Genomic DNA, 27,461 nt, shown 5'->3' with positions numbered 1-27,461 from the left:
CAGAGATTAACCAGACATACCAAAATACACAACTTAAAGACCCAAATTCAGACATATACTAACACTTTATCTTCTCCCAGTAAAACTAGAAATTATAACAAGATCAAACTTTGAAGTTACAAGGGAACTGCAGCTTAATAGAAGTAGTATGGGAAAGGGGCCTGAGGTCCAAAATTGGGTCAAATGTAAGGACAAGAGAATCCCCAAGGTTATGGCTGGCGAACCAAATATAGATGTAAGCTTGCACACTCATAGGCCATCTATAACGAAAACAACATGACATAAAGTGTGTTGTAAACAGAAACTGCAAAAAAAAATTAACCACGTACAATTTGGAAGACACAAGATTAGACAGCTTTGAGCTATCAAATACTGACATCAATAATTGCACTTTAAAAAGCTCATATGGCATTTTTCAATACACTTATTCAGTCCTCCTAGTTGTCAAATAAATGATCAACACAAAACAAGCAAAATGATCTGCCACATATTTAAGCAAAAGTGATCAGCTTCATTTCGGCTTATCCTATACAACAACACATTTCTTTACTTCAGTTGTCATTCCCTGGAATACGCATAGCAAGTTAGTATGCACAAACACTGAAAATGTCATAACCAACTGATGCAGGCGGCACATATGAAATTTTACATAATAAATTTTATGGTATTTTTATTATTTTACACTTTAATTCTACTTTCATTTTTTTATGGTATTTTTATTTGGATAATAAATCTAAAATTTCAAGATATTTTATTAGAAAAGTAGTCGTTTAGCTTATTTAGGAGTTGTTTGGTATCATTTTTTTTTTCATTGCGCTGTAGTAAAAAGGTAGGTTATAACATGTCTATTTATGTTGTTGGTTTTCCATTTCTTTTGAAAATTTTCTCAAAAATAAAACCAAAAATTATGGTTTTCAGCTGTGGTGACAACCTATTGCTATAATACTTTAAATTCATAACTGACTATTATGGATTAAATCATCCATTCTATACAAATTTTAAATTAAATCAAAATAAACAACCAAGTGAATTTAAAGTATAATAAAATAAAAATATTTACAATTTCTAAAAATTTGAATAAAATAATAATACAAAATTTTACCATTTTTCAGTTGTCATGTAAAGTAGGGTTGTTGTTAGATCACTAAAAAGTGGTTTTAAAATATAATAATAAAATAAAATAATTATGACTAGTTTCATTTTTAAAATGATATTTTCTAATTTATGTTCTTATTTTTATGATCTTAAATTTTTTTTTAATTGTTATTTGATTCAAGGACAAAAATTACAAGAGTTCAATCAGGTTTTAATTTGTTTTAATTTGGGAAATATTAATCAAACAGGTTGCTAATTTTCAATTTTTAGTTTGCATTTCTCTTTTCAGTGATAATAAAGCATGTTGACCCCAAGGATTGGTTTTGAACATTATACTGTCATTTTGCAGAAGAACATCATTCCTATATATACTCTACCTCAAACCATAACACAAGCACAAAGAATACAAGGAACATACAGCTATAAACCTTGTGCTAACCATATGAATGTAACAAAACATAAACCTACTCAAAAGTACAAAAGCAACTGATAAAAGTAGTGTTTTTAATAATACATCAGTTTTTCTTAGACATTTAACCCCCTCATCCTCAGCTCCCCACCCCTTTGTCTCAAAGTCACAATGAGGGCACAAAAATATTGAGAGCATGCCATGCAAGAATTGAAAACGAGCATAGTGTGAAATTGCATGATAAAAGCCGCAAGTTGCAGAGAAGAAGAGACAAAAGACAAAGCACTAGTGCCCAATTGAAATGCTGATGAACTGCTTCGTGTACTCATGGAAGACACACTTGTGAGCAATCTGAATAGAACTCTTATTATCAACACATAATGGAATGGGAGATGAGAAACACTCGTATAAGATAGAAGCCAATGAAGCCGAAAAAAAAAAAACACATCAGCATCAGTATGAGCCATGGCGGGATACCCAACTTCAGCAATAGAATGAGCAATAATAGGTGGTTTGTTATTCTTCCAAGAAACAGAATGCCAAAAAAAGAACAAAAACCAGTGGCAGACTCGCATATTACCAACCCCATCAGCATCAAAAGACGCTTGCAGTTTCAAAGAGAAAATTGAAAAGAATGATAGGCTAAGAAAAAGCAAGCCCTCAACATAGCACAAGAAGCAAAGTAAAGCCACCAAATGAGTAGAGCGAGGTGCAGAAACAAACTAACAAACAAACAGCATAAGTGATGTCAAGAAAAAACAGGATGGACAAGCAATGTTCTCTCATTATTCTTTTAGATGTGCATAATTCATGAAACTATTTAATGAGAAGTTTCCACTTCAAGACAAAAACTTAAGGATAAAACACAGCTGTCAGACATTGAGAACTTGAGGTAGGGAGAAACATGTCCATAATCGTGTTTATCTAACGCATTTCTCTTCATTTAATTAATGACCATTTGTTTGGAATAATCAAATTCAATATGGTTCATCACCAAACAGCTAAAGGTGGACAAAAAAAATCATTAATCTCAATCCAATTTGCACCATAATCTTCTTTCTATTGGTTTTCTCCATATGAGAATGAAGAATTATCATGCATTCGCTGCAAACTCAGTTTGATCATGAAGGAAAATGAAGTCGTTTATGTTCATTTCATTTCTCATCAGCTTCAAAAAGCACTTGTAGCTGTTGCAGAAAAGCAAGCCTGAAGTTGCTTTGCTTTTTAACTTGGTTACCCATTTAACCAATGTGGTTAGTGCTCTATGCAAGCAATGAAATATTCTTCGAGGAACTCAAGCTAGTAAGGTTGCTAGAGCATTGCATAATGGTGAACTTTCCACTAGGCATGATTTAAATCAAGATATAGTTCTTAAACAAGTTGGTGATATTCGTTGGGGCTCACATTACTAGACACTAATCAACTTGATCATTATGTTTTCTTCTACAATTGATGTGCTTGAAGTTGTTGAAGATGCTGGAGTAAGCTTAGAATAAAGAACTAAAGTGTCTTGTTCGCTTTGATGCTTTCTTTTGCATTTGCATTTACTTAACTTGATAAGAAATATAATGGAGCTTATTGATGACTTGTCTCTAGCAAAGAAAAGATCAAGATGTCATAAATGCTATGGCATTGGTTAAAGAAGCCAAAAAATGGTTACAAGTGATGAGAGATACAACAACAACAACAAAAAAGCAAGCCTTAAGTCCCACTAGGTAGGGTCAACTACATGAAAACTTTTCTGCCAATTTATGCGATCATGGACAATGTCTTTAATAAATTCAGGGCTATTAAGTCCTTGCTCATCATCTCATTCCAAGTTACTTTAGTTCTACCCCTACCCCTTCTACTACGCTTCTCAATAACTAACTCATTCTTCCCCACTCGCACACTATGTGGCCTACGATGTAGGTGCCTAGACCATCTGAGTTGCCCCTCCTTTATTTTATCTTCTACAAGAGCTACAACTAAATTACAGTGAATATGTTCATTCCTTATTTATCTTTTAATGTTATACCACAAGGTGATCAGAGGTGACGGATGGAAAACTTTGCTTTGCCATGTTGCTTCTTTTTGTGTCGTTCACAAAATCTCCATTCTAAACATGGATGATACTTTTGTAGCTCAAGGGCGATCTCAGCAAAGGGTTAAACCTATTTCAAATTTGCATCACTTTCAAGTTGAGGTGTTTTATCAAGTAATTTATTGACAACTTCAAAAGTTAAGCATTTGTTTTTCAAAAGCAAATACTAAGTTACTCCTTCTTGTGGAATGCTTCAATCCACTAGATTTATTTATTGTTTTTAATTAGCAAAAATTACTCTAGCTGCTCAATTTTACCCATATGATTTTTCTCATGTAGAGCTTATTACACTTGACAACAAACTTAACAATTATATCTTTGATGTACGCTCAATCACTACATTTTTAGGACTTTAAGGGAATTGGTGATATTTCTAGAAAATTATTTGAGTCTTGAGACAAAGAGGCATATTGTGCATCATTTGGTGTTTTTACTTCTACAATTAGCTCTGATATTACCAATTGCAACTACAAGCATAGAAAAAACATTCTCAACCAAGAACATTATAAATAGTTGGTTGCATAATCGAATGGTAGATTAATGGTTACATGATTGTATGGTTACATATATTGAAAAAAAAAAGAAAAAAAAAATGTGTTTGATGATGTTGATAACAAGCAAATCGTTCAAACATTCCAAAATATGAAGACTCACCTTGAACAATAGCAGAAGATGTTTGGATAAGTTTTACTTTATTTACTTATTTATATTTGTGCTACTTTTTCAGTGCAAGTATGGAACAACACAAGGACTATGTTCAATGTTACTTGTGTGTTTGCTTCTTTTTGGTGCAAATATTACGAATTTATATGAGATGTAAAGAGACATGGGGAATAAATTGTCATGACAGGTAGGGAGTATTTCTTTTGACATTCTTTTTTTAAAATAAAAGAAGACAATATAATTAATGAAGTCAAAAAAGTCATATGACTTTTTTTTTTTTTTTTTTTTTTTGTAAATGAATGTCATTTGAAATAACTACTACTAATGGTAATGTGGATGTACTATGTATCTGCATTTTAATTACTTGCTTTGAAAAATATGAAATATATATATATACTTGTATTTTATTATTTATATATTTTGACACACCTACTGATAAAAATATCTCAGTCCTCACTGCCAGAATTGCAATGCTAATACTCTAGTAGTTACATGTCCGTCATCTTGGCTATTCTAGTTAATTAGTTAGCTATAAACCAGATTAGAATCCCTCATTGTCTAGCCTGATCAATTTCCTTCACAAATCCTAACCCCAAATCAATTTCCCAAATTTCCAGCAGTCGTGCTGTATCAGCCTTGTTGTAAATCAATGAGAAAAGGGACGATATGTCATCCTTGAACTGTGAGGATTGTAATCCTTAGAGGACTACCTGTACTTGTAGGCTTGTAAATAACAGATTTGTACATGCGCTAATACTCAAAGTGAAGAAGATTGGATAAGGAACTCTCAATGGAGTGCATGTAGGAACCAGGGTCAGCCCCGCCCCACCCCGCACGCACACACATGATATCTCTTTATTTCACTGCATTTTATTATTGTTCGAATTGATTAGTTGTTATAAGTGAAATCAAAATTCTAACTATGCTCATATTTTGTATCAACCATGTTAAATTTTGATATACATTGTTGACTTACAATCTAACAACTTAAAATTTTAGATAAAGTGGTAATTTAACATGGCATCAGAGAGGGTTACCTAGAGGTCTGGGTTCTAGTCTTCTTGCCCCATTTATTTTGTGGGGTTTAAAACTTTTTCTATTCCTTGTTATGGTTTGTTTATCTCTCCACGTGCTAGTGGGCTGCACATGCGGGGGAGTGTCAAAGCTTGATATACATTGTTGGCCCACAACCTAACAGCTTAAGCTTTTAGGTAAAGAGGAAATCTAACAAACCCGATACAGCCCCTCTCTAAGCTCACTGTCTTGGCCAACAAAGCACAACAGTAATGTGTGAATATAACCATACTAGCTCTAGAAGGATGACTTAGCTAAGTTGTTGATTGCCAGCCTCCATGAAATACCTAATGAAGCTCCATCTAACCATGAGAAGTGAGACTTGAAAGTGTCAGCTATGACATTCCAGTTGATGTTAAAGGGTTTCTCACCACATCTTCATCTTCAACATTTGAGGCTATCAGTTTTCTCTATGATTAATGAAAATATGGCATGCCAATGACTCATGAACTAAGGAATTGACTATATTTCCCAATGTAAATCAATATTCGAAATTCAACCAGCATTTTTTAATCTCACGTAAAAACATTCTGCATGAAATAATGTAGGAGACAAGTTGGAAGTATGACATGATGCCTTGACTCACAGAATACACATAAGCATAAAACATGAAGCAATATTTATGCAAGTACGATATTCTTTCTTACTTGCATACTACAACATTACATTCTCAACTATTAAAAGAAATAAAAATTAGTAAAGGAAAAAAAAAAAAAAAAGAATATTTCAAAGTGATGATTTTTCTAGAACCAAATTTTGACTCCATGAAGTTCTCTCCTGCACTAGATGCCACATTAGCTGGTAAAGCAACTAATTGAAAATAACATTTTATTGGTAGGGAGGAAGAATATGCTTGTATTTCGGATGTGTACAGCATATAGATGTTTTGAAAAATGACATTCAATATTCTACATTAATGTGATAAACATGCCTTGTTACACATGTAACGAATTTGTTAAATTATATTACATGTAGAAGATGAACTTGTCAAAAAATAAAGGCAAGAAAATGTAAACTTAATTGGGCCAGCATGCAACTGATTAATTTTGTAACTTCTTATTTTCAGATTTTTGCAATACAGAAGTGTCAAAACCTATACTGACTTGTTGACAAGCAAAGTGTATCATGACTGAGAGCAACAAATAAAAACAGATCTTCCGCTAAAAAATGGAAATGACTAAGAATGGTAGTGTTTCTCCAGAACCCATGAAACAGATTTCACATAGCATTCAGATTCTACAACATTGACATGTAATTCAAATTAAAAGAAAATAGAATAAAAAGGAAAAAAAGCCAGAGTCCCACACCAACCTTGAACCATGGTGGATTTGTGCTGCTTTATTCTTTGATACGAAGTTTGTCATCTTCTTATGCAACCGTTCACTAGCCTGACAAGGCAGTAAATGATCAGAGAGTATCCATGTTGTTCATGTATGAAAGTACAAAACTGTCAGTAAAAGACATACATCTGCTATATGCGCATGTCGAAGCTCAAGCCAGATAGGATCATGATCCTCCAAAAGGACCTCTTTTTTCTCAGGTGGACCACCCGGTTTACTAGGTACCTGAAAAGCATAACTCCTCATTATACAGTAGTGCCAGAGGGATTGGGGAACACACTCAACAGGGAGATCAAAAGCGCAAGTAGTAGCATGGATGAGACTTACTTCATGCACGTATTTATTTCCCTCCATATTCAGTAAATCATGGCACATGGCATCATATGTCCATTCATGTATGACAGGAGCAATCTAGAATGCAAATCAAGCATATTCAATTGAAAAAAGACAAATAGAAAAAAGACAAGTCATGAAGTTAAACAATATGACCAACATGCAACTAAAACCTGATCTACTGATCTGTCCACTATTAGTAATTCGCACGTTTCAGTCTGAGGAAAGTTAGGGATGCCAGTTTTATATTTCAGAAGACAATTCCATATTCCAGCGGCAAGCTTCGTAGGAACTAAATCACGAAATGTTGTCATTGTGTGGGTATCAAGAGACTTGGCAGCACGGTAGCGCACAAAAGGCAGTTCCTGAAATGTTCAAAAATCAAAGCACATACTTCGAAATCTTTAAATGCATTAGAGAAATATACTTACAAATCTGCTAATACTCACCCGCAATGAAGCAAAAACTGTGGCAATACGGGTGGCCATCACATTTAAACATGCATCGCCTTTTCGACAATTCTCCTCATCTCCAAAGAGTTCCTCTAGAGACCTCTCATTATCTGTGATAAATCCCTATACGGGAAAAGTCACACTTAAGAGAAATAACCAAACACACTCGCACAAACGAAGACAGGTAACAATGCTTTTTTCCTCTTTTTTTGTTCAGACTCGCAAAAAAAAAAAAAAAAGGAAAGGAGTAAAGGGGAAGCTGCTGAAGATTCAGAAAAGACATCACTATACATACTGCTTGCACAAAAGGACACCTGCAATTCAAAACATATCTATGGCCTTCGTAACCAAGGTCTTAAATTTCAATTTTGACTCAAATTTCGAAGCTCCAAAAGTACAGAAATTTTGATTTCGATTTGAAAAAATAATGGAAATCAGTAGTAAAACATGGAATTCTTTTATGAAGCTTTAGAAATGATTAATAGACAAAATAATGTAAGTTTTAGGACTAATATATTACAAGTAAATACATCTATGGTGTGTATAAGGTGGAGAAGTTGTAGTATCATATGTGCGTCAAACATATTTGTAAGATAATGTACATTAAAAAATATTTAGTGATTCAGATAATACAAACGAAATTCATAAATCATTTAAATATTATTTATTATACAAATAATGATAATTTAGAAATGAATGGTTAAATAAAATGTTGTTGTAAGTTTATTTTTTCATATAATTCCAAAAGCACTCGTAATAATCATTTGTTTCGATTAAAATAAATAAATAAATTAAAAGAGAAATTTCATTTCACTCCTAAATCCCTCATTTGAATTCCGAGGAAATTTCATTGCACAGTCCAAATTTCAACAAGTTTTGCTAAAATTTCGAGATTTCAACAAATTTTGGATGATTTGTTGAGATTTTGATGGAAATCATGCAAGACGGAAATCGACTGCCATTTCAATTTCGAGGGTAACGAAAATTGGAAATTTCGACAATTTCGTGGAAATTTAAGACCATTTTTGTAACCAAGAATCCCATTTCTGACATATAACCTCACCCAAGGTATGAGCAAGCTCAGTATTCCACTTCAGCACTAGATCTTGCTAAAGTAGTTTGTTTATTGCTTGCTAGGTAACAAGATTACCTCCGACAAATGTCAATATCCAAAAGTAGACCTTCAATCATCAATTGGGCTGGCTCAATCTAAGTGAGAGTATTCCATGATCTCAGAGTAGTTTCTATGAAAATAAATGAAACCTCTACTTGTAGAGCCTTTGAAATACCTTAGAATCTGACATAGAGCATCTTGATGTGGTTGCTTTGGATTTTCCATAAACGGACTCTCCCCTCAACCTCCAAGCAAATGATATATCAAGTCTAGTGACAATCAAGCCGATCACCTTGCCAACCAGCTGTCCATTTATCTTCAAAGTCTGGTCCAAAATCCCTAAACAGCTTCGCATTGGGATCCATAGGAGTATCAACTAGTTTAACTCCCAACATATCAATCTCACTTAGCAAGTCGGTATATTCGTAAAGGGGAGCTGTCGTGTGTATACCTACAAATTGGGATGATTCAAGTGACGAGAAGGACTCAAACTAGATGAATATGTTGGAGGATTGGATTTGGACGGCAAGGCAGAGGAAGGGACTCATCAAGGTCAACAGAACTCAAGGAATCAAAGTAGCATGGTGTAGATTCAAAAATGGTGACATCAGAAGAGATAAAGAATCGATGTAAAGTAGGACTATAACATCGATATCCCTTTTTGAGTATAGGAATGGCTTAAAAAAATACATTTGATAGCACGAGGATCCAACTTATCCATTCCTGGAGATAACTGATGGACAAAGAACACACAACCAAATATACGAGGAGGAAAAGAGAATAAAGGAACCTTAGGAAATATGACTGGAAATGGGATTTTACCACCAAGGATAGAGGATGGCATTTTATTGATAAGGGAGTAAGTTGTGAGCACAGCATCACTCCAAATGACTTTGGGGACATTCATTTGATACAATAGGTACGAGTGACTTCAAGAATATGTCTCTTTTTCCACTCTGCAGCTCCATTTTGTTGTGGAGTGTGGGCACAAGAGGATTGATGGATCATACTAGAGTTACTCATATAAGTACTAAATTGGGTACTAACGTACTCCTTAGCATTATCACTACGAAGTAACCTGACTAGTATGTCAAATTGAGTCTTTATTTGAGGGGGGAAAAAAGCACAAAAGATATCAAACAACTTGGAACGATCTTTCATTAAATATAACTAAGTCCTCCTAGAGTAGTCATCAACAATTGTAACAAAGTACCGAAACCCCAACTTTGATGTCACATGACTAGGACCCCAAATATCATAATGGACAAGCATGAAAGGACTAACCACCCGTTTGTCGACTTGGGGAGCAAAGGGAACACGATAATATTGCCCAATTGACAAGACTCACACTCAAGATTAGACACAGAACTCAATGTAGGAACTAGCTATTTCAACTTGACCAAGGACGGATGACCAAGGTGACAATGGATTTGAAGTGGTGTAGCTGCGACTGTGGAGACAATGGGTGGAGAAGGCGACTCAAAGTAGTAAAGTCCACGAGCCTCATGTCCTGTGGAAATTGTATTTCCCGTCTTCAAATCTTGAATAACCACAAAATCAGGAAGGAATGTGATAGAACAATTTAGTGACTTTGCAAGCTTACTAACTGACATAAGATTAAAAGGAGACTTAGGAATGTATAAAGCAGAAGAAAGAGAGATAGAAGGAGTAGGATTTACTATTCCTATCCCCTTAACAACAATAGTGGACCCATCAGCAAGGGTAACTTGAGGGAGACTTTTAGGATATGGGAGATCAAAAAAGAAGTTGGTTGCCACAGTTATGTGGTCAGTGGCAGCAGAATCGAAAAATCCAAGGACTAGAAGGAAGGATACCAAATGACATGCAGACTGTCGGACTACCTTTCTGGGCAAAAGAAGCAATGTGATAAGATGTTTGTTGAGACAATTGATACTGTAAAAACTTGAATACTCCTCCTCTGATATAGTCACAGTACGCAGTTCACTCAAACAAGTGACTAATGAAGGAATCATGCTTTTGGGATATGCAAATGTCTTCCCAGCATTCAAAAACTCAAACCAATGATCATAAGATTAATTGATGGAACAATTGGAACAACCACGAACAAGGTGACCCACCATGAACAAGCCACAGATAAATCAATACAAGGCTGAAACAGCACCAAGAAACTGACGCAACTCCAAGAAAGCAACACTCAGCATTGGAACAATTGGAGAGGTGAACCACCGAAACTACCATGAACAAATCACCAACAACCTCAGATGCAACCCCAAGAAAGCAACACTGCCACAGCCTCACATACACACCCAAAAAACAAAAAAACAAAAAACAACTACTTATGAGTACTGCCACTGCCCCAAGAAGGTCACCAATGACCGTTACTAACACCAACAAAAACAAACGAATTACCATGAGTGCATTGTCAAAACAAAGATAGGATCTTGGAGCAAAACCACATGCCTAACAGCTTGATATTTTGGTATATGGAAGGAATTAGACTAGTGAATCAAAAAACCCAGCAAATCCCTCTGCTTCAGACCCAATTCCACCAGCTCTTCTCCCTCTCCAACGACTCGACAAAGCTTTCCTCCAGCTCCTTCTCCCTCTCCGATGACTCAACGAAGATTCCTAGCTTTCCTCCACGACTCAACGAAGCTTCCTAGCTTTCCTCCAGCTCCTTCTCCCTCTCTGACGATTCCTCCAAGCTTCTGACACTCTCCGACGTGTCATGGATTCCAATTTGATCTGCATCTCAACTTTGGTCATTTAGAAATTAGTGGAGGATGCTTTAATTTGGGTTTTCTCTTCTTTTATAATGTGCCTCATGCTTATTTTTTTAACATATTATTTTTTTTATTATGTAAAATTGGCTTATATGATATTTAAAAATAATATCTTCTAAATTTTTTTTCATTTTTTTACTATATATAAATTAATTTTATTTATTCATTATTTAAAAAAATATAATCCCAAAATGCTTACGCCTCGCCTCAAGGAGGGTAAAACGCCTCGCCTTACGCCTTTGCCTTTTAAAACACTAAGATTCACTATTGCTCATGTCAGAATCAAGCTTTTCCACTTTTTTTTTCTTTATGAACTCTCTTTCTTTCCTCTTCTAAAGGCTGCTGCCCCACTTTTATTTGGAACCTAACATGAGTCAATACATGTGGGTCAAAACTAAGCCTGGGTTTTACTGGGTCTTGGATCTGATTAAAGGCTGCAGAATTGAATGAGAATTGAGCCAGAACACAGCTAGCTTCAAAAGGTAGTTAAGTCTGGGTGGGGTAAAGAGAATGGTTATGGGACAGGCGACAGATAAATATGGATGGATAAATATTGATGGATATTGGTCTATCTTTAAGTGGCCCGAATGTGAAACACAAGTAGGTAACGCCAAGAGGTAAAGACACAAGGACACTCATTTGCAAAGGATGAGGAAAACGAAGGATGAGACTTAACAGAGGGGCTTGAATTCTGAATGTGATGCTCTAGTGTTCTTAGTTATGTTGGAGTTCAGGCAACCATTTCTGGCAAGTTGTGACCTGGGCAGGGGGTGGCCATTTCTGTTGCTGAGAAGGAAAAATCTATAAGTGGCAGCAGCAGTGTGGATTTTGGCAGCTTCTTCAGCAGCTGGTATTATTTTTAGGGTGCATGAATGGCCACAATCTGTAGATCAGAGAAGTCTAATCATCGCATTGAATACCATGCACAAAGAAAAAAGTTGTCATCGACAGCGGTGCTGCATGTCAATGGAAGCAAATGCTGATGACAGCTGAGCACGAGGGGTAGCTTGACTAGGTTCTCCAGTTGCAACCTTTTGCAACCAAAGCTTTTGGCTTGCTCCAAGCCCGATAGTGGAGGTGCTGCTTCAGCACAATGCAGGGCGAGGAGAACCACTGCTGACAGAGGCAGGAAGCTCACAGCAATTTTTAAAAAAAGAAAAATTGTGGTCTAAGTTGAAACAGCCAAAGCTACAAATTTAAGTGAAATTTGCAGACAAACTATCATGCACTAAAGCCAAGATGATTTAAGTTGAAATCCCAAGCCCTGAAAAAACGCTAACAGCCATGTCATCATATCAAGCCTGTTCTAATACCACTAGATGCAGCACATAAGTCCCAACACAATTTTTCAACTCCAATTCCAGCCTCTATTAAATTAATAAATGCAGGCACTTTTATAGGTCTCCAATACTTGATAAGCAAGAAAAACATTTTCTTTAGATAAAAAAATATATTTTAATAAGCTGGAAGAAGTATACAGCTAATGGACAAAAGCAAGAAAAAAATTTTAGAAACCTAAATAAAATAAACTACTACTTTCCTGGATATTAATATCCTCAAACCTGAAAGAAATCCTTAAAAAAATAAAAACAGTACTCCCCTAAGTAATAATATCCTAGAATCTAAAAGATATGACCCAAAAAGAATATCTTAAACAAAAATTTAAAAAAATAAAGAGTACAATAAAAATTACAAAAAAAAAAAAAAAATTGTTTTCTTGCATGCATCGAAGGGACAATGTGATGGTGGACCGGTTGTCACCTCTACAAGAGGGAGGAGGTACCTATAAATTATTTACTTCTTTACTAGCTATAATTTTGGGAATTAACATACAATCTCTTTAGCATTGGATGGGTTTGCACCAAATTGGTAAAGAGAAGCAACTTGCTTTGTGGGGCTCATTTGAAATGAAAGCTAAGGAAAAGGCCAAGGGTTTCATTCCTCATGATTTTTTAAATTTTATGGAGAGACAAGTATGGAGGAAACAAAGAGTCTTTGAAAGCAAAGAATTATCTTTCCAAGCTATGAAAGAGAAATGGATCAAAACTCTTCATCTTTTGGAAGAAGGATCCTTATATTTCAATCAAGAAAATTTTATTACCGTAACTCTCTGGTGACTCCACAACTTGCGCAAACACCTTTTGATTTATTATTAAAGAGAATGATTCTTCTCAAACACATCTTTTGTTTGCCATATGAATAGCATTTAATAATGTTCCAAGGCTTTTCAAACTAACTAACTGCACCAAGTACACTGAAAATAAATATCTCCAACAAATTAAAAATTTTATAACATTAACTAGCAGGCAGCTGAGTTCAATGAATGTTGTTCAACAGAGAAAAAGTTTTGATTGAAATATTAGGAATAGCACATTGAGCAGGTTACAGAATACAATCCAAAATTCAACAATGTAGTTGAAAGAGCAGCACTTGCAACTCATATTAGCAACAAGAAAGTGGTACCAAAGTAGACTGGCACATCATACAGATAGTTGTCATCCTTGTGCCCAAAAAATGTCATAATAATTTTTGTAATTTAAAAAATAATAATAATAACAACAAGAGGATGAAAAAACAATGAAGTCCTGATTGGCTAATAGTGTACATTGTGTATATAATGTTCAGGAAGTTGACTTAAGTAGCATCACATACCTGGCTGTCTACTGCAAAGTACTCCAAATTAAACTGCACATTGCCAACCAAATATGAAGAATATCACTATCAACTGTTAACTTCAAGACAAAAAGAGGAAGAAGTGACAACACATTCAAATAACTGAACACATTATTAATCCAAATATAGATTACAAGAAGACAGAAACCAATTTTATATATAAAAATTATTAAAATATTTAAAATAAAATAAAAAAATATATAACCTCTTTCAATGCAACTATACGAGGCAACACAATTGTGTCCTTCTTGATATGATTAACCAATTCTTTTGAAATAGGTGAACTGAAGTAAACAAATGCTCTGGAAAAACACATAAAAAATGGATGTGAAAACCAAAAAAAACTAAGCTAAGACTTCCAGAAGCCATAATTTTATAAAATAACATCAAATGAAACATAAATATTTCACGTACTTCCTGTATAAAGGTGCCCTGCCAGACATGTCAGACAAGAATATGATCACACTGCAAATGACCAAGAGAAAGGGGAGCATCAGAGTGATTTCAGTTATAAGCTCGTGCTTAAAGACAACAGACTCATTTAAGATTCACTTCTATCCAGAAATAATAGCAGAAGTTTTAATTGACAGCCTTGAGACAAACTATGATAAGATTGCTCTATAGACTACAACAGAGAACATCAAGAGAACACGTAAGCACATGATTAAGCCATCTCAAGTTAATTACTCAATCTTAAGATATCGCTGCAGCATATTTCCAATTTTTGTGTTGTTCTCTACTAGTATTTTTAATAGGTCCCAAATTAGTAAATTTTAGGAATCTTGCTATTAGGAAAGTAGTTCTTGGTCTTTTTTGGGTTTCCCTATTTTATTTTCTTGATTAAAAGGCATGCCAGGCATATAAATATATGCTTGTCGAAGATTTTAAGTAGATTTGAATAATATCAATTGAGTTTGAGTTATTACAGTTTCTCCCTAATTAGGATGTGAGTCCTGCATCATTCTATGAAGCAATTATACAATGAGATTGAAAGTACTCTGTCTCTCTTGCAAAACTTTCGTCTCTCTCACAAAGGATTGAACTATATTTTAGATAGAAGTAGACATGAGATGCAAATCATTCAGATTCAGATTGAAGCAAAGAACTTCAATTCGAGATTGGACAAGGTGAGTGAGAACCCTTATCTGTTTCTGTTTGATAACAATATTTATCTCAATAGATGAGTAAGATTCTCTAAAGATTCTGTCATTTGGTTTGCTGATGGTTTGTTGACTTTCGATCAGTTGGAAAAGGGTTCTTGAAGTGTTTGTCTAGGAAGCATGCAGTAGTTGATATCAATTAGATGGGCAGAGGATCAGTTTCTGGAGCTAGGACTAAGGTGGAAAGGTAAGATATTTTTGGTGTTCGTCACGGTTATGCATGAGGTGAGGGCAAAGCTTTGTGAATGATTTCTGTGAGATAGCTAGGGAACTCTGTCCTGAATCTGGAGGCAAAGATGAAGTCACTCATTCGGATCTCTGATCATAGAGTTAGGTGGTGACGAAAGGGAAGAATGGCAAAGGTGAAGGTTGCAAAAGTCATATTCAGGCAGTCAGGGTCTGGTGTCTGGGGAAGACCAGACCTATTTTCTATGTAGTGGTGATTTGCAAATGAAGGAACCTGGGAACTCACTGCCAGAAGCCACAGCTGATCAGCTAGTGACAAACTTCCACACAGTCAAGGTGGCTATGGTTACAGAAAGGGGCTGCAAGATTAGCAGAGGCAGCTACAGTTGCTCTTGGGGAGGATGAGGTAAATAATATTGTGCCGGGGTGTTTGGTTTTCATTTTGGACTTCGACCAGGCAATTGAAAAAGGAGGAGCTTCTTTTTCAACTAAGTTGGGGCAGTTAAATGAACAGGACAATTGTCACTCTAAAACTGATTCAAGCCTTTATCGTTCTTTGGAAAAAAAAAGATAGCTTTTACTCCCCATATGAGCCATTCTACTGAACATGCCCATAGTTTGAATAATGCTGACTGAGCCCAATAGGCTGGTGCAATAGCCCATGCAGCTGTTCAGATATAAAATACAGCCCAAGAGGTTTCTATTGTGATTCTTCTAAAAGATCAGGCTTGTTCCACTGGGAGTGATGGATTAAGAAGAGAACATTTAGAGGAACATGTAACGAAGGAATTTCTCAGCTGGAGGAGCAGCTGCAATCAGTTAGAGGCCAAATTGAGGGAGTTCAAGAGATGCCTATAATTGATCAAGCCCAGAATTCTCCCATTAACAGTTGTTGGCAGGGAAGGGACTCAGTAGGTATTTTTCTTTTCAATCAGAATCCAGACGCAAACTTTATCTCGCAATGCTCATTTTCAAACCAAACTCATGATGCCCAAGAGTGTATTCCATCTTCCTTAGAAAGAAGCAAAAGTACCCAAAGGATTGGAGGGAAAGAGGTGATTAAGGATAGTTTCATATTTATCAATGCTGGTAATTTGGTCGATGATTCTGTTCTTTTGGTGGGACAGTAGATTCCAGTGTTGGAAAAGACCTTCAATGGGCCTACTAAAGTGGTTGAAAAAAAAAGGTGGGGACGGTTCTATAAAGAAACAGAATTCTAGTGAGGTTGAAATTCAGGGGAATACTTTTGTTTTGGGAGAAGCATCAAAGTGTAAGTAAGCAAATTTTGACAAAATCAGGGGTCAAAAGGCTTAGGCTTGCCGGAAAACAGTGCAAATGGATATTGGAATGAGGAAAAAGATTAAATAAAATAAAATTATTTCAGATGAAATAACAAGAAAAGATCTAAGGCGACATGCAGGAGGAAATTTAAGTATGTCAGAAGAATCAATTGTTCAGACGGATGTTACTAACTAGAGGGTTAAAAATGAAATGGGGGGATATTTCAGACAATGACAGAGAAGACCTAAATTATTTTGATTGTGATAGGGGTCTGCTCTTGGACAAGATTCAGGAATAATATGGTCATGTTTCTGATTCTTCTGATAAGCTTGGGGATTTAACATATGTGCCGCCTCCTCCATTGGAAGAACTGGAGAATTAGCATTTTTTTTTAAATGATGGTATGAATAAAAAGCAATTAGGTAATGTTGGAATTTTGCCCTCTCCCGTAGAGGAGTTTTCTAGGAAGAATAATCAAACTCAGCATTTGTTAGATAAATTGGGTTTGCACATGCCTTGCTGTGGAGGAAACAAAATTTAATTACATGATGAAACTAAGGCTCAGGAAGGTTTGTTAGAGGGAACTAGCAAATTTGAAGTGTTTGCTGAATTATGGTGGGTGGGGTTTAAAGAGGGGATTTCTTCATTAATTTGGGGGTTTTTTATTTTTTTTGACGTTCTCATGTCTCACATACGTTGCAATTTCTCACTCTTAATATATCTTCTTTTTTCATCAAAAAAATATTTAAAAAAACTGCAAAATAAATATGCCAAAATGGTCCCAGGGCACCCTATTGCCCTCTGATTCTACATAATATGAGGTCAAATAGACGAGTAAGAGTGCAATCTCTTATTATTACAACAGAAGCTTTTTTTTTTTTTTTGGGATAACATATTACAAAAGAACTAAACTCAGTGCTGAAAAGATTAATTGAAACAGAAAAAGCAGACAGGACAGTAAATGATGTTTAACTCCACTGTGACAACTCCTAAGATGACCATTAACAGCACAAGAATAAGAATACATTACTTCTCTTTGGATGGCTGGATGAAGTATATAGCATCCATGGTAGGCAATGGCTGCCTTCGCCTGTATATATCTTCCACCACTGCAGGAAAAGATAACAAAAGTCTGATAACTTCTTAAAAAAACACATCCATATAAATAAACATGCAAATACACAGAAATAGAAGCAAGGAGCATGCTTGTGTGTATGTTTGCTTCTGTGCAGCAAGTGCAATATCAATCCATTATAAGCAACCAACAGATGCTTCACAAACATGTAAATGCTTCAGAAACATGCTAAAAACATTATATCCAATCTGCCAGCCACAAGTGCGCTGGTTCAAGTCCTAAAGTGCAACCACTTCAGTTAGGATTGCATCAAAACCTGCCCTGCAGGCCCCATTTTCACAGTTAGGATTGCATCCAAACAGAACTATAAAACATGTGCACCCAGTCTTCAAGCACAGCTACACCGGTTCAAGTCCATATAGCATCCATTTCAATTAGAATTGCATCCAAACCAGCCCTCATGGGGCCTCAATTACCAGCATTTTCCCATATTGCCTTTCTGGAGTTCCCTAGTACAAGAACTAAGGTGTACATTTTGATTCCTGTCTTCTTTTTGCCACACACTCATTTCATGTTTCATTTTAATAAAGTATTGTTACGAGAGTGAAAATGCAAGACAACAACTAACCTCAAAAGTTCAAAGATATGTTAATTTTTCTAAAATTCTTTCAAATGTTAATCATGCTATTGCTTCACCTTAATATGCACAGAAATGACAAACATAAATTGCAGAAGAGTAAATTACATCTAATGACTACCCTAAATTGCCTAGTGCTCTGCCAAGATGCATAGTGTTAGATACACTTTACCTAAATGAGCTGTTAGGTTGTTTTGTGTGATAAACAGAGAAATCTATTAAAAAGAAATACGGAAATAATTACAACAAAAGGAAAGAAAACAGCATTGAGAACGAGGCATCCTCCAACTAGACAACAAAAACAAAATGAAAAGGGGGAAAGCAGAGAGAAATATCTATATAACAGCTCTAATGAAGCAATGCAATCCAATCTTACTAAAAGTTTGACAAGAACCAACCCCTCAAAAACCATTTCTGGAGCACCAGAGTGAGGCAAGAAAAGCAACTTTGTTCCTGTTACTGGTTATTTTTGTGCTTTTAGGATTATTAGCATATGTTGTTATGTCAGTAAGCGTGAGTTAGTACAGGTATTATGGTCATTTTTATGTACTTGACATCTATACTATACATAAAAGTACGAATAGTGCAAATTATTTTGTGGACAGAAGTAAATTAATTTGTGGACAGAGATATCCTTATTTTCAAAAGTAAATAACTATCCAACCAACATTCCTAAAAAAATTAAAATAATTTCGATATTATATATAGAAGTATGGATAGTGTAAATCATTTTATTGACAAAATATTAACATCTTTTGAAAGGAAAACCAAATAATATTAAAACAAGTAAATTTATATATTATAATATAATATAATATAATATATATATATATATATACAAAGTAAATTTAACCAAAATTAGATAAAATTGCATTCATAAAAATATGAATAAAGTAAAGCATTTTGTGGGAAAAATATCCCTATATTTTAAAAACAATACAAAACATTCCTAAAAAAAATTAAATTCACCCAAAATTACATAAATTACATTTATAAAACTATTTTAGGTATTTGGAAGTTTGAACTTAAAAAAAAGCTGTATTTACCCCCAAAAAAAAAGAAGCAGTGTATATCCATATCATTTTTCCTTTTTAGATAATAAAAGAAGGTATATTAGATTGAGAAAAATAAGTTATAACCTAAGGCAAAAAGATAAATTCAAATGGATCAGGGAAGGTAATTGTAATACCGGTTTCTTTCATTAACAATCCTAATAGGATTGCTTCTAAGATCTCTAATTTTTTTGAAAACTTCTATTCTAAGGAGGAGGCTTGGAGACCGATGGTTGAGAGAGTGAAATCCTGAGGAGGTGGGGGGTATTTTTTGAAATGGAAAGGGATAAGGCCTTGGGTCCGGATGGTTTTAATTTGGCTTTCTTTCAGGACTGCTGGGATATTAGTAAGGATGACCTGTTTAAAGTTTTTGTTGAATTTTATGGGAACAGGAGGCTGAATAAGAGCATTAATTCTAATTTTACTACCCTCGTGCCTAGGAAATCCCATTAAGGTAGAGGACTTCAGACCTATTAGTCTAATCTCTAGTGTCTATAAGATATCACCAAAATTCTAGCTAATAGGCTGAGTGCGGCGCTAGATAAGACTATTTCTACAGCTCCGAGTGCTTTTTTGGAGGGGAGACAAATTGTGGATGCTATCTTGGGGGCTAATCAAGAAGTGGAGGATATTTGTAGGAGGAAGAAGAGGTTTTATTTTCAAATTGGATTTTGAGAAGGCCTATGATAGAATTAGCTGGAGTTTACTAGATGAAATTTTGTTTTGGTGAGCATTAGCGCAGGTGGATAAGGGGTTGTTTGTCTAATGTGTGGTTCTCAGTAGTAGTGAATCAAGAACCTACAGCTTGGTTCAGGGCTTCGAGAGGCATTAGACAGGGTGATCATCTTCCCCCCCCCCCCCCCCCCCCCCCCCCTTTTTTTTTTTGTCTTGGCAGCCAATCTGTTGAGTAGAATGGAAGATAGGGCTACGGCTACGGAGTTGGTGGAAGGTTTGGAAGTGGGGAGAGAGGGAGTTGTAGTCTCTCATCTTCAGTGTGCAGATGATACCATTTCCTTATTAGAAGATCATAACCCTTCTTTTGACTATGTTTTGGGTATCCTCAAAGTTTTTGAGAGAATTTCATGGCTTAAAATAAATATTGGGAAAAGTGATTTAGGGAATATTAATGTGCCTAATGGTCGAGTTAGGCAACGGCCTTCTATTGCAGGGTGTGGTAGACTAGAGTGGCGTCTGACTTATCTAGGGGTCCAGTTGGGGGGCAATCTTAGATGTGCGAATTTTTGGAATCCGATAGTGGAGAGAGTTGCTAAAAGGCTAGAAGGCTGCCAGAGGACACTCTTATCCTTAGGGCGTAGAATCAACCTCATCCAGGCCTGCTTATCTAGTATCCCATTATATTACTTGTCTTTTTTTAAATTACCAATGGGGATCATTAAGAAGATTGAGAAAATCATGAGGGATTTCTTGCAGTCAAAGTAGGGGGTTTTAGGGATTATTTAGTAAGATGGGATGAGGTTTGTAAGTCTAAATTGGAGGGAGGGCTGGGACTTGGAAATCTAGTGTATAAGAACATTGCCCTTTTAGCTAAGTGGTTATGGTTTTTTCGCTCAGAAGATCACTCCCTTTGGTATAAAGTGACTAGAGAAGCAAGTAAGGGTTGGGTGAAAATGGGTGGGGTATTAATGTTAGTTTGAGATGTTCATCAAATAGCCCTAGGAAATCTATTTCTCAAATTTATCCACTGTTTACACCTCGCATTAATTTTTGTGGTGGGGACAGGTTCTCAGATTCAATTTTGGAAAGATTTGTGGTTCGGTAATGATATTCTAGCCACGTCCCTTTCGTTTGAGCTCCGGTCAAGATAGTATGATTTCCTTCTTTGAACTTGATTAGAGTAGCCCTTTGGTTTCTTGGAATTTTCATTTCAGAAGACCTCTTAATGATAGACAAATGTTGGAATTCCATCACTGTTCAACAACTATCATCTTTTTTTAGATAGGGATACTTCGTATTGGGGTTTGGATCATTTGGGAGTTTACCCTTGTAAATCTTTCTTTTTTTTTTTTTTTTTTGAGTTTTTGACCCATTCTAATTCCTGTTTTCCCCTATATTCTTCTATTTGGAAGGCAACAGCTCCCCCAAAAATTAAGGCTTTCATATGGCTGATTGTGCTTAATAAAACCATACTAATAACCTGTTGCAAGATGAAAGACCTTTGAAGGCCTTATCTCCAGATGTCTGTGTGCGCTATTTGAATTCTGAAATGGCACCTCATATATTTCTACAGTCACTATGCCTGGAGAATTTGGAATAATTTATTTGGTGTGATGGGACAATCTTGGGTCTGTCCGGCATCGGTAGAGGAATTGTTGTCAATTTTTTTCAAGGGGTTTGGTAGAAGGAAGGAGAGGATGACACTATGGAAGCAAGGTATTTTTGCAGTGTTGTAAGAATTATGGTTGGAGCATAATGCATGCAATTTTTTCAGGAAGAGAATTGAATTGGCAGTTGGTTTAGGAGAGGATTCATTACTTTATGGTGTGTTGGTTCAGTTGCTTTAAGAGAATTAGTTTTTTGGATATTCAGCAATACTGGAGGAATCTTCAGCTCTAAATTTTATGTTTTTCCAGTTTTGTTTTATTAGTTTGTTTTTTCTGCTTTTCCCAGAACTTTGAAAGGAGAAGTCTTTTTCTCTTTTTTGTAAATTCTCCTCTTATCAACGAAATCTCATCTTTTGCTATCAAAAAAGGGGGTGGCAAAGAGGTCCACCCAAAAAAGTAAATAACAGAAACAAAATAAAAAATAATAATAGTACATACGTATCATATATGAAAGTACAAATAGTGTAAGTAAATAATAATATAATAAATCAATAATCATTCCCACAATTCTAATACTATTTTATTAATTTTCATATGTTATAATATTATTATATGTAACAATAAATATTAAATATTAAAAATGTCAGTTTAATGTTTATATTAAAATATATAATTATATATTTATATTTAATGATATCGTAATAATAATATATTTTTAAAATTTACATATTACATTTTATAAATATCATACTATAACATGTAGATGTCCGTGTATGTATACATATGCATTATAATGAGTAGGACAATAATAATATTGCATTTTCAGGAATCAGGATTGATTCTGGAGTAAGAGACAAGAATCAAAAAGTAAGCAAAAGAGGAATTCCATTCCTGCATGGAATGGAATAGGAATGATATTAACACAAAACAAATGCTAAGAATGGGAATCAATCCTTCCGATTCCAATTCTTAGAGTTGATTCCCTATTACCAAACACAACCTAAGTGCATAGCCGCTGCCTAATCAAACCCTAAACCTAATCATCCCATGCAAACCAGCCACTATAGGAGGATCCGCCACATCAATAAAGATCAAAAACAAGTCCAAGAAACAAAAAAGATCAAGATTTTTTGATAAATAAATGTTATTAGAAACAATTATTACATGCTTTTTTGGCTGTAATGCTTTTGCTCTGATTTCCTCCAGAATGTCTTCAATCCTTCCCTAAACTATAATATCAAGTCATTTTCATGTTTTTTGTTCAAAATCTGGCCTTTTTCAATCATTCACTTGTGGCACTTTGTTAATGGTTGTGTGGTACCATTAGGGTCATCAGTTCGTGTGTTGGGGCTGTGGCAGTGTTCATGTGCTGATTTGTTGGGGCTGTGGCAGTGATATGCTTGTTTGTTTGTGACTCGTTTGTAACTATTCTTGGTTGTGGTTGTTATGGTAGTTCTAGTTCTTAAAATTCTTTATTGTTGGTTTTGTTTGTTAGTGTTTGGATAGAGTCAATAAATCCCAATGGTATGTTCCCTTCATCATTGCAACAGATAACAACCGAAATGTGGGATGGAAAGAATCTGAATGCTTGTTCCAATCCAGGCCCAATGATAACAAAAGGAAAGAAGTATGGTTTCAAGAAGATGCATTCATTGGTCTCCATATTGTGGAACTCAATGGAACCTCATATTGCACGCATGTGCATGCACCTGGATGCATGCAAGGAGAGGTGGGATTATGTCAAGCTCTTATACTCCAATAACATTATACGTATATATGATCTATCCTTCTAGTACTTTCAGTTACAATGGGGAGATAATGAGTGTCACATAGTACTTTGCACTATGAAGCGCACCCATGAAAAACTTAATATCGTGCAACCCGTAACAGTTTGTGAGATTAAAAAAGCAGAGGCAGATGATAGTTCTTCGAGTCCAAGTAGGACTGAAACCCAAGTTTGAGGCAGTCTAGTCTCAGATTCTTGGTGGTGTGGAGTTCCAACCATCACTTTTTATTAACTTTTTTTCACAGCAAAAGAAGAATATCATTAACAGATTAACAATGCATAACCCAGAGCATAAGACATCTCCTTAGAAAGGTCTGAAAAAGTCCAGACAAGAAAACATAGAAAAAACAACCCCAAGAACTAAAAAGAACAAATAAAACCAGCATAAACTAAGAATCCAACACATACTGCCAATCCCGCTGAATATTAAGAAAGCTCACCCTCTTAAAATTCCCCTGCCCCACACATCAAAGAGAAGCCAAATAATGTATCTTTTCCCAAACCAGCATATATTACAACTTCTGCCCTGAAAAAATACTCGCATTATGCTCAAACCACAGCCCCCAAAATACTGCAAAGAAAGCACATTTCCAGAGCGCTGCCCTTTCATTTTTACTGCCAAAGCCAGCAAAAGAAACTGCCAAAAAGCCCTCCACTACCTCTGAAGTCTGAACTCATCGCCTAAAAAACCAAATAACTTATTCCATACCCTCCAAGCATAATCAAATGCATAAAAAAATATGTTATGCAGATTCTGAACAATTAAAACAAAGTGCAGAGACATCAGGAGAGAGAGCCTTCAAAGGTCTCCTGACCTTCAGCAAACTATTGGTATTAATTTTCTATCAAGCACAACCAACCAAATAAAAGCCTTGACTTTAGAGGGGTCTTTGGCCTTTCAGATGGATTTATAGAGAGGAAAACTGGAATTAGATCTAGTCAGAAAATCACAAAAAATATTTGCAAGAATAAACCCCTACAGGCTCCAAAGACCAAGACCAACCATCCTCCTCCAAAGAAAAACAACAGTTATTCAACAAAACTAGCAAAGAGGATAGCTCTACCAACTCCCTATCATTCAACAACCAACAAAAATGAAGATATCAAGAAGGTAGAGGGCCACCTGGATCAATAACAAAAGAGGAAATGGAACCATCCAGCCCTGAGCTCAAGTGAAAGAGGCAAAGAATGGAGATGGACAAAACCACAATCCCCAACCAACGATCTTTCAAAAGCGGATATTACTACCTCTTTTCCATTAGGAATTTAATATAGGGAATGAAACAGGGATAAATCTAAGAGATAGCTTTCCATGAACTCTTTGAAAAACATCCAAATCTCAAATTAGTATCCTACCCATTCTCGTCTATTCCATACTTTTTACAAGTTTATGCCACAAGAAAAAATTCTCTAGTGGAAACCGCCAAATCAATTTAGCCAAAAGATTTGTGTTTCTAGACACTAAGTTTCCATGACCCAAACCACCCCCTCATTTAGACCTGCTCACCACCTCCCAGCTTACCAAATGATCCCCAAGACCCCCTACCCCGACCACAAGAAGTCCCTCATTATCTTCTCAATCTTGCTAGCAACCCTCACCAGAATGTTAAAAATAGAAAGTATAAAGGGACACTAGAAAGACAATCCTGGATGACAGTAATTCTACCATCGAGAGTAAATTGAGCAGCTTTCCACCCATCTAGTACCTTAGGAAACCTTTTCCCAATAGGATCCCAAAAACTGATAGATATAGAGTTACCCCCCAAAGGAAACCATAAATAGGACAGCAGCCAATCCAAAAGACTACAACCCACCTCTGAAGACAACTCCCTAACACACTCATCAGGCATATTTAGAGCCACAATACCACTCTTCCCCATATTGATCTTGTTAAATTACCACTTCTACCTAAGGGCTTAAGTTGTTAGGTTTTGGGCCAACAATGTATATCAAGCTTTAACACTCACCAGCACATGCAGCCTGACAGTACATAAAGAGATAAACGCATGATAAATAACACCCATGATAAGGAATACAATAATTATTTTAAAACACCATACAATAAACATGGGCAACAAGACTAGAACTCAGGACCTCCTGGTAACGAGCTCTGATACCGTGTTAGAATACCACTTTACTAAAAGCTTAAGCTGTTAGGTTATGAGCCAACAATGTATTTCAAGCTCTAACAAATCTTAAACCAAAAAACCTTCTCAAAAACATTGAGAAGACCCAGAATATTCAAAAAGGAGGGTCTATGGTCCTCTAAAAAGAAGATAGTATCATCAGCAAACTGAAGGTGGGAGACCCTAATCCCCTCTCTCCCCATCTCCAACCCTTTCACTAAACCTCTATCGACAGCCCTATCCACTACCCTACTCAAAATCAACCACCTAAACAAACAAAAACGAGTAGAAATGGTCACCTTGCCTAATCCCTCTTACAGCCTTAAATAAAGATTTAGGCTCACAGTTCACTAAACCCAAATAACTCACATTATGCCAGCAGCCTCTAATCCAATGGTGCCATATCTCACCAAACCCCTTTCTCACAAAAATCTTATCCAAGAATTTCCAACTCACTATATCGTAAGCTTTCTCAAAATCCAATTAAAAAATGAATCCCTTCTTCTTTCTTCTTCAAATATCCTCAACAAGCTCATTGGCAACCAAAATAAAGGGAAGCCCGGTGCACAAAGTGCCTGCATATGCAGGGTCCAAGGAAGGGGCAGACCACAATGGGTCTATAGTATGCAGCCTTACCTTGCATTTTTGCAAGAGGCTATTTACACGCGTCAAACCCGTGACCTCCAAGTCACCCAGCGACAATTTACCGTCATGCCTAGGCTCCCTTTCATTGGCAACTAAAATGGCATCCAATATTTGCCTACCCCCCAAAAAGCACTCTTAAGTCATAAAGATAGTCCTATCAAGCACCACACTTGACTTGTTAGCTAAAACTTTAGTGATGATTTTATGAAAAATAGAAACTAAGCTAATAGGTCTATAGTCTGACATCTTGATGGATTTATTCTTCTTCGACAACAAAGTTATGAAAGTGGATACTCTTGCTTAAAATCCCATTCCCATAAAATTCATTAAAAACCTTAAGCAAGGCATCCTTAACTACCCTCCAACAATCTTGAAAGAAAACTATATTAAACCTATTAGGCCCTGGAGCTTTATCGCTCTCCATCCAAAAAAATGTGGCCCTCACTTCCTCTTCTTGAAAAGGTCTCTCCAACCATGCTACCTCATCACCAAACAAAGGGTCCATTCTAAACCTTTAACCATTGGTCTACTATCAACCTCCTCAAAATACAAATTAAAATAAAACTCAGTGATCTCAAAAGCAATTTACTCTGATCGGAGATAGTAACCCCCCTACCCACATCCAACTCCCTAATCAAATTCTCCCTCATTTCCCAATGAGTTATCCTATGAAAAAATCTAGAATTACAATCACCCTCTTTGATCCATTTGAACTTTGTCTTCTACCTGCAGCTTCTAATTTCCTTGAAAATCACCTCCTCCAATTCATTCTTTAAACAAAACCTTTTCATCTCTTCCTCCCCTAAGAGAACATTATATTCTTCCTTCCTATCTAACTCAGCCAACTATCCTAAGATACTAGCCTTTCTAGACCTTAAATCTCCAAACACTTCCCTATTCCATTCTTTCAACTTCTCTTTAACCTCAATTTTTTCATGAATCTAAATCCTTCTCACCCCCTCTTCACATCCTCATTCCAAGAATTCCTCACCAAGGGCTAGAAGGAATCATGATCCAACCACATATGGTCAAACCTAAAAGGAGTGGGACCCCGAGAAACCTTCCTCAATTCCAACATGATAGGAAAGTGGTAAGAAGTAGGCCTAGGTAAAATAGATTGAGAGAGATTAGGGAACTCATCCTCCCACTCCATGCAAAACAACAATCTATTAAGCCTACTTGCCACTGCCCTAGAACCTCCCACCAACCACATAAAATTAGCATTATCTA

At 35.9% G+C, this 27,461-nt stretch overlaps 1 protein-coding gene across 2 annotated transcripts in view; it reads right to left on the bottom strand.

Moving 5' to 3' along the window:
• The window catches only part of LOC131164543 (SNARE-interacting protein KEULE), an 86,425-nt gene that overhangs the window by 29,276 nt on the left and 29,688 nt on the right, over nucleotides 1-27,461 (bottom strand). For both annotated transcript variants that reach the window (XM_058121813.1, XM_058121814.1), the window contains exons 4-12: nucleotides 17,659-17,737; nucleotides 14,416-14,466; nucleotides 14,207-14,303; nucleotides 13,981-14,013; nucleotides 7,447-7,572; nucleotides 7,171-7,362; nucleotides 6,992-7,075; nucleotides 6,791-6,889; nucleotides 6,636-6,712 (exon numbers count right to left, since the gene is read on the bottom strand). In XM_058121813.1, the coding sequence (XP_057977796.1) occupies nucleotides 6,636-6,712; nucleotides 6,791-6,889; nucleotides 6,992-7,075; nucleotides 7,171-7,362; nucleotides 7,447-7,572; nucleotides 13,981-14,013; nucleotides 14,207-14,303; nucleotides 14,416-14,466; nucleotides 17,659-17,737 (838 nt within the window). The remainder of the gene's footprint in view (nucleotides 1-6,635; nucleotides 6,713-6,790; nucleotides 6,890-6,991; nucleotides 7,076-7,170; nucleotides 7,363-7,446; nucleotides 7,573-13,980; nucleotides 14,014-14,206; nucleotides 14,304-14,415; nucleotides 14,467-17,658; nucleotides 17,738-27,461) is intronic.

Source organism: Malania oleifera, chromosome 9 (assembly GCF_029873635.1).
Source record: "Malania oleifera isolate guangnan ecotype guangnan chromosome 9, ASM2987363v1, whole genome shotgun sequence".
Lineage (NCBI taxonomy): Eukaryota > Viridiplantae > Streptophyta > Magnoliopsida > Santalales > Ximeniaceae > Malania > Malania oleifera.
This window is presented reverse-complemented; position numbering and strand designations above follow the sequence as displayed.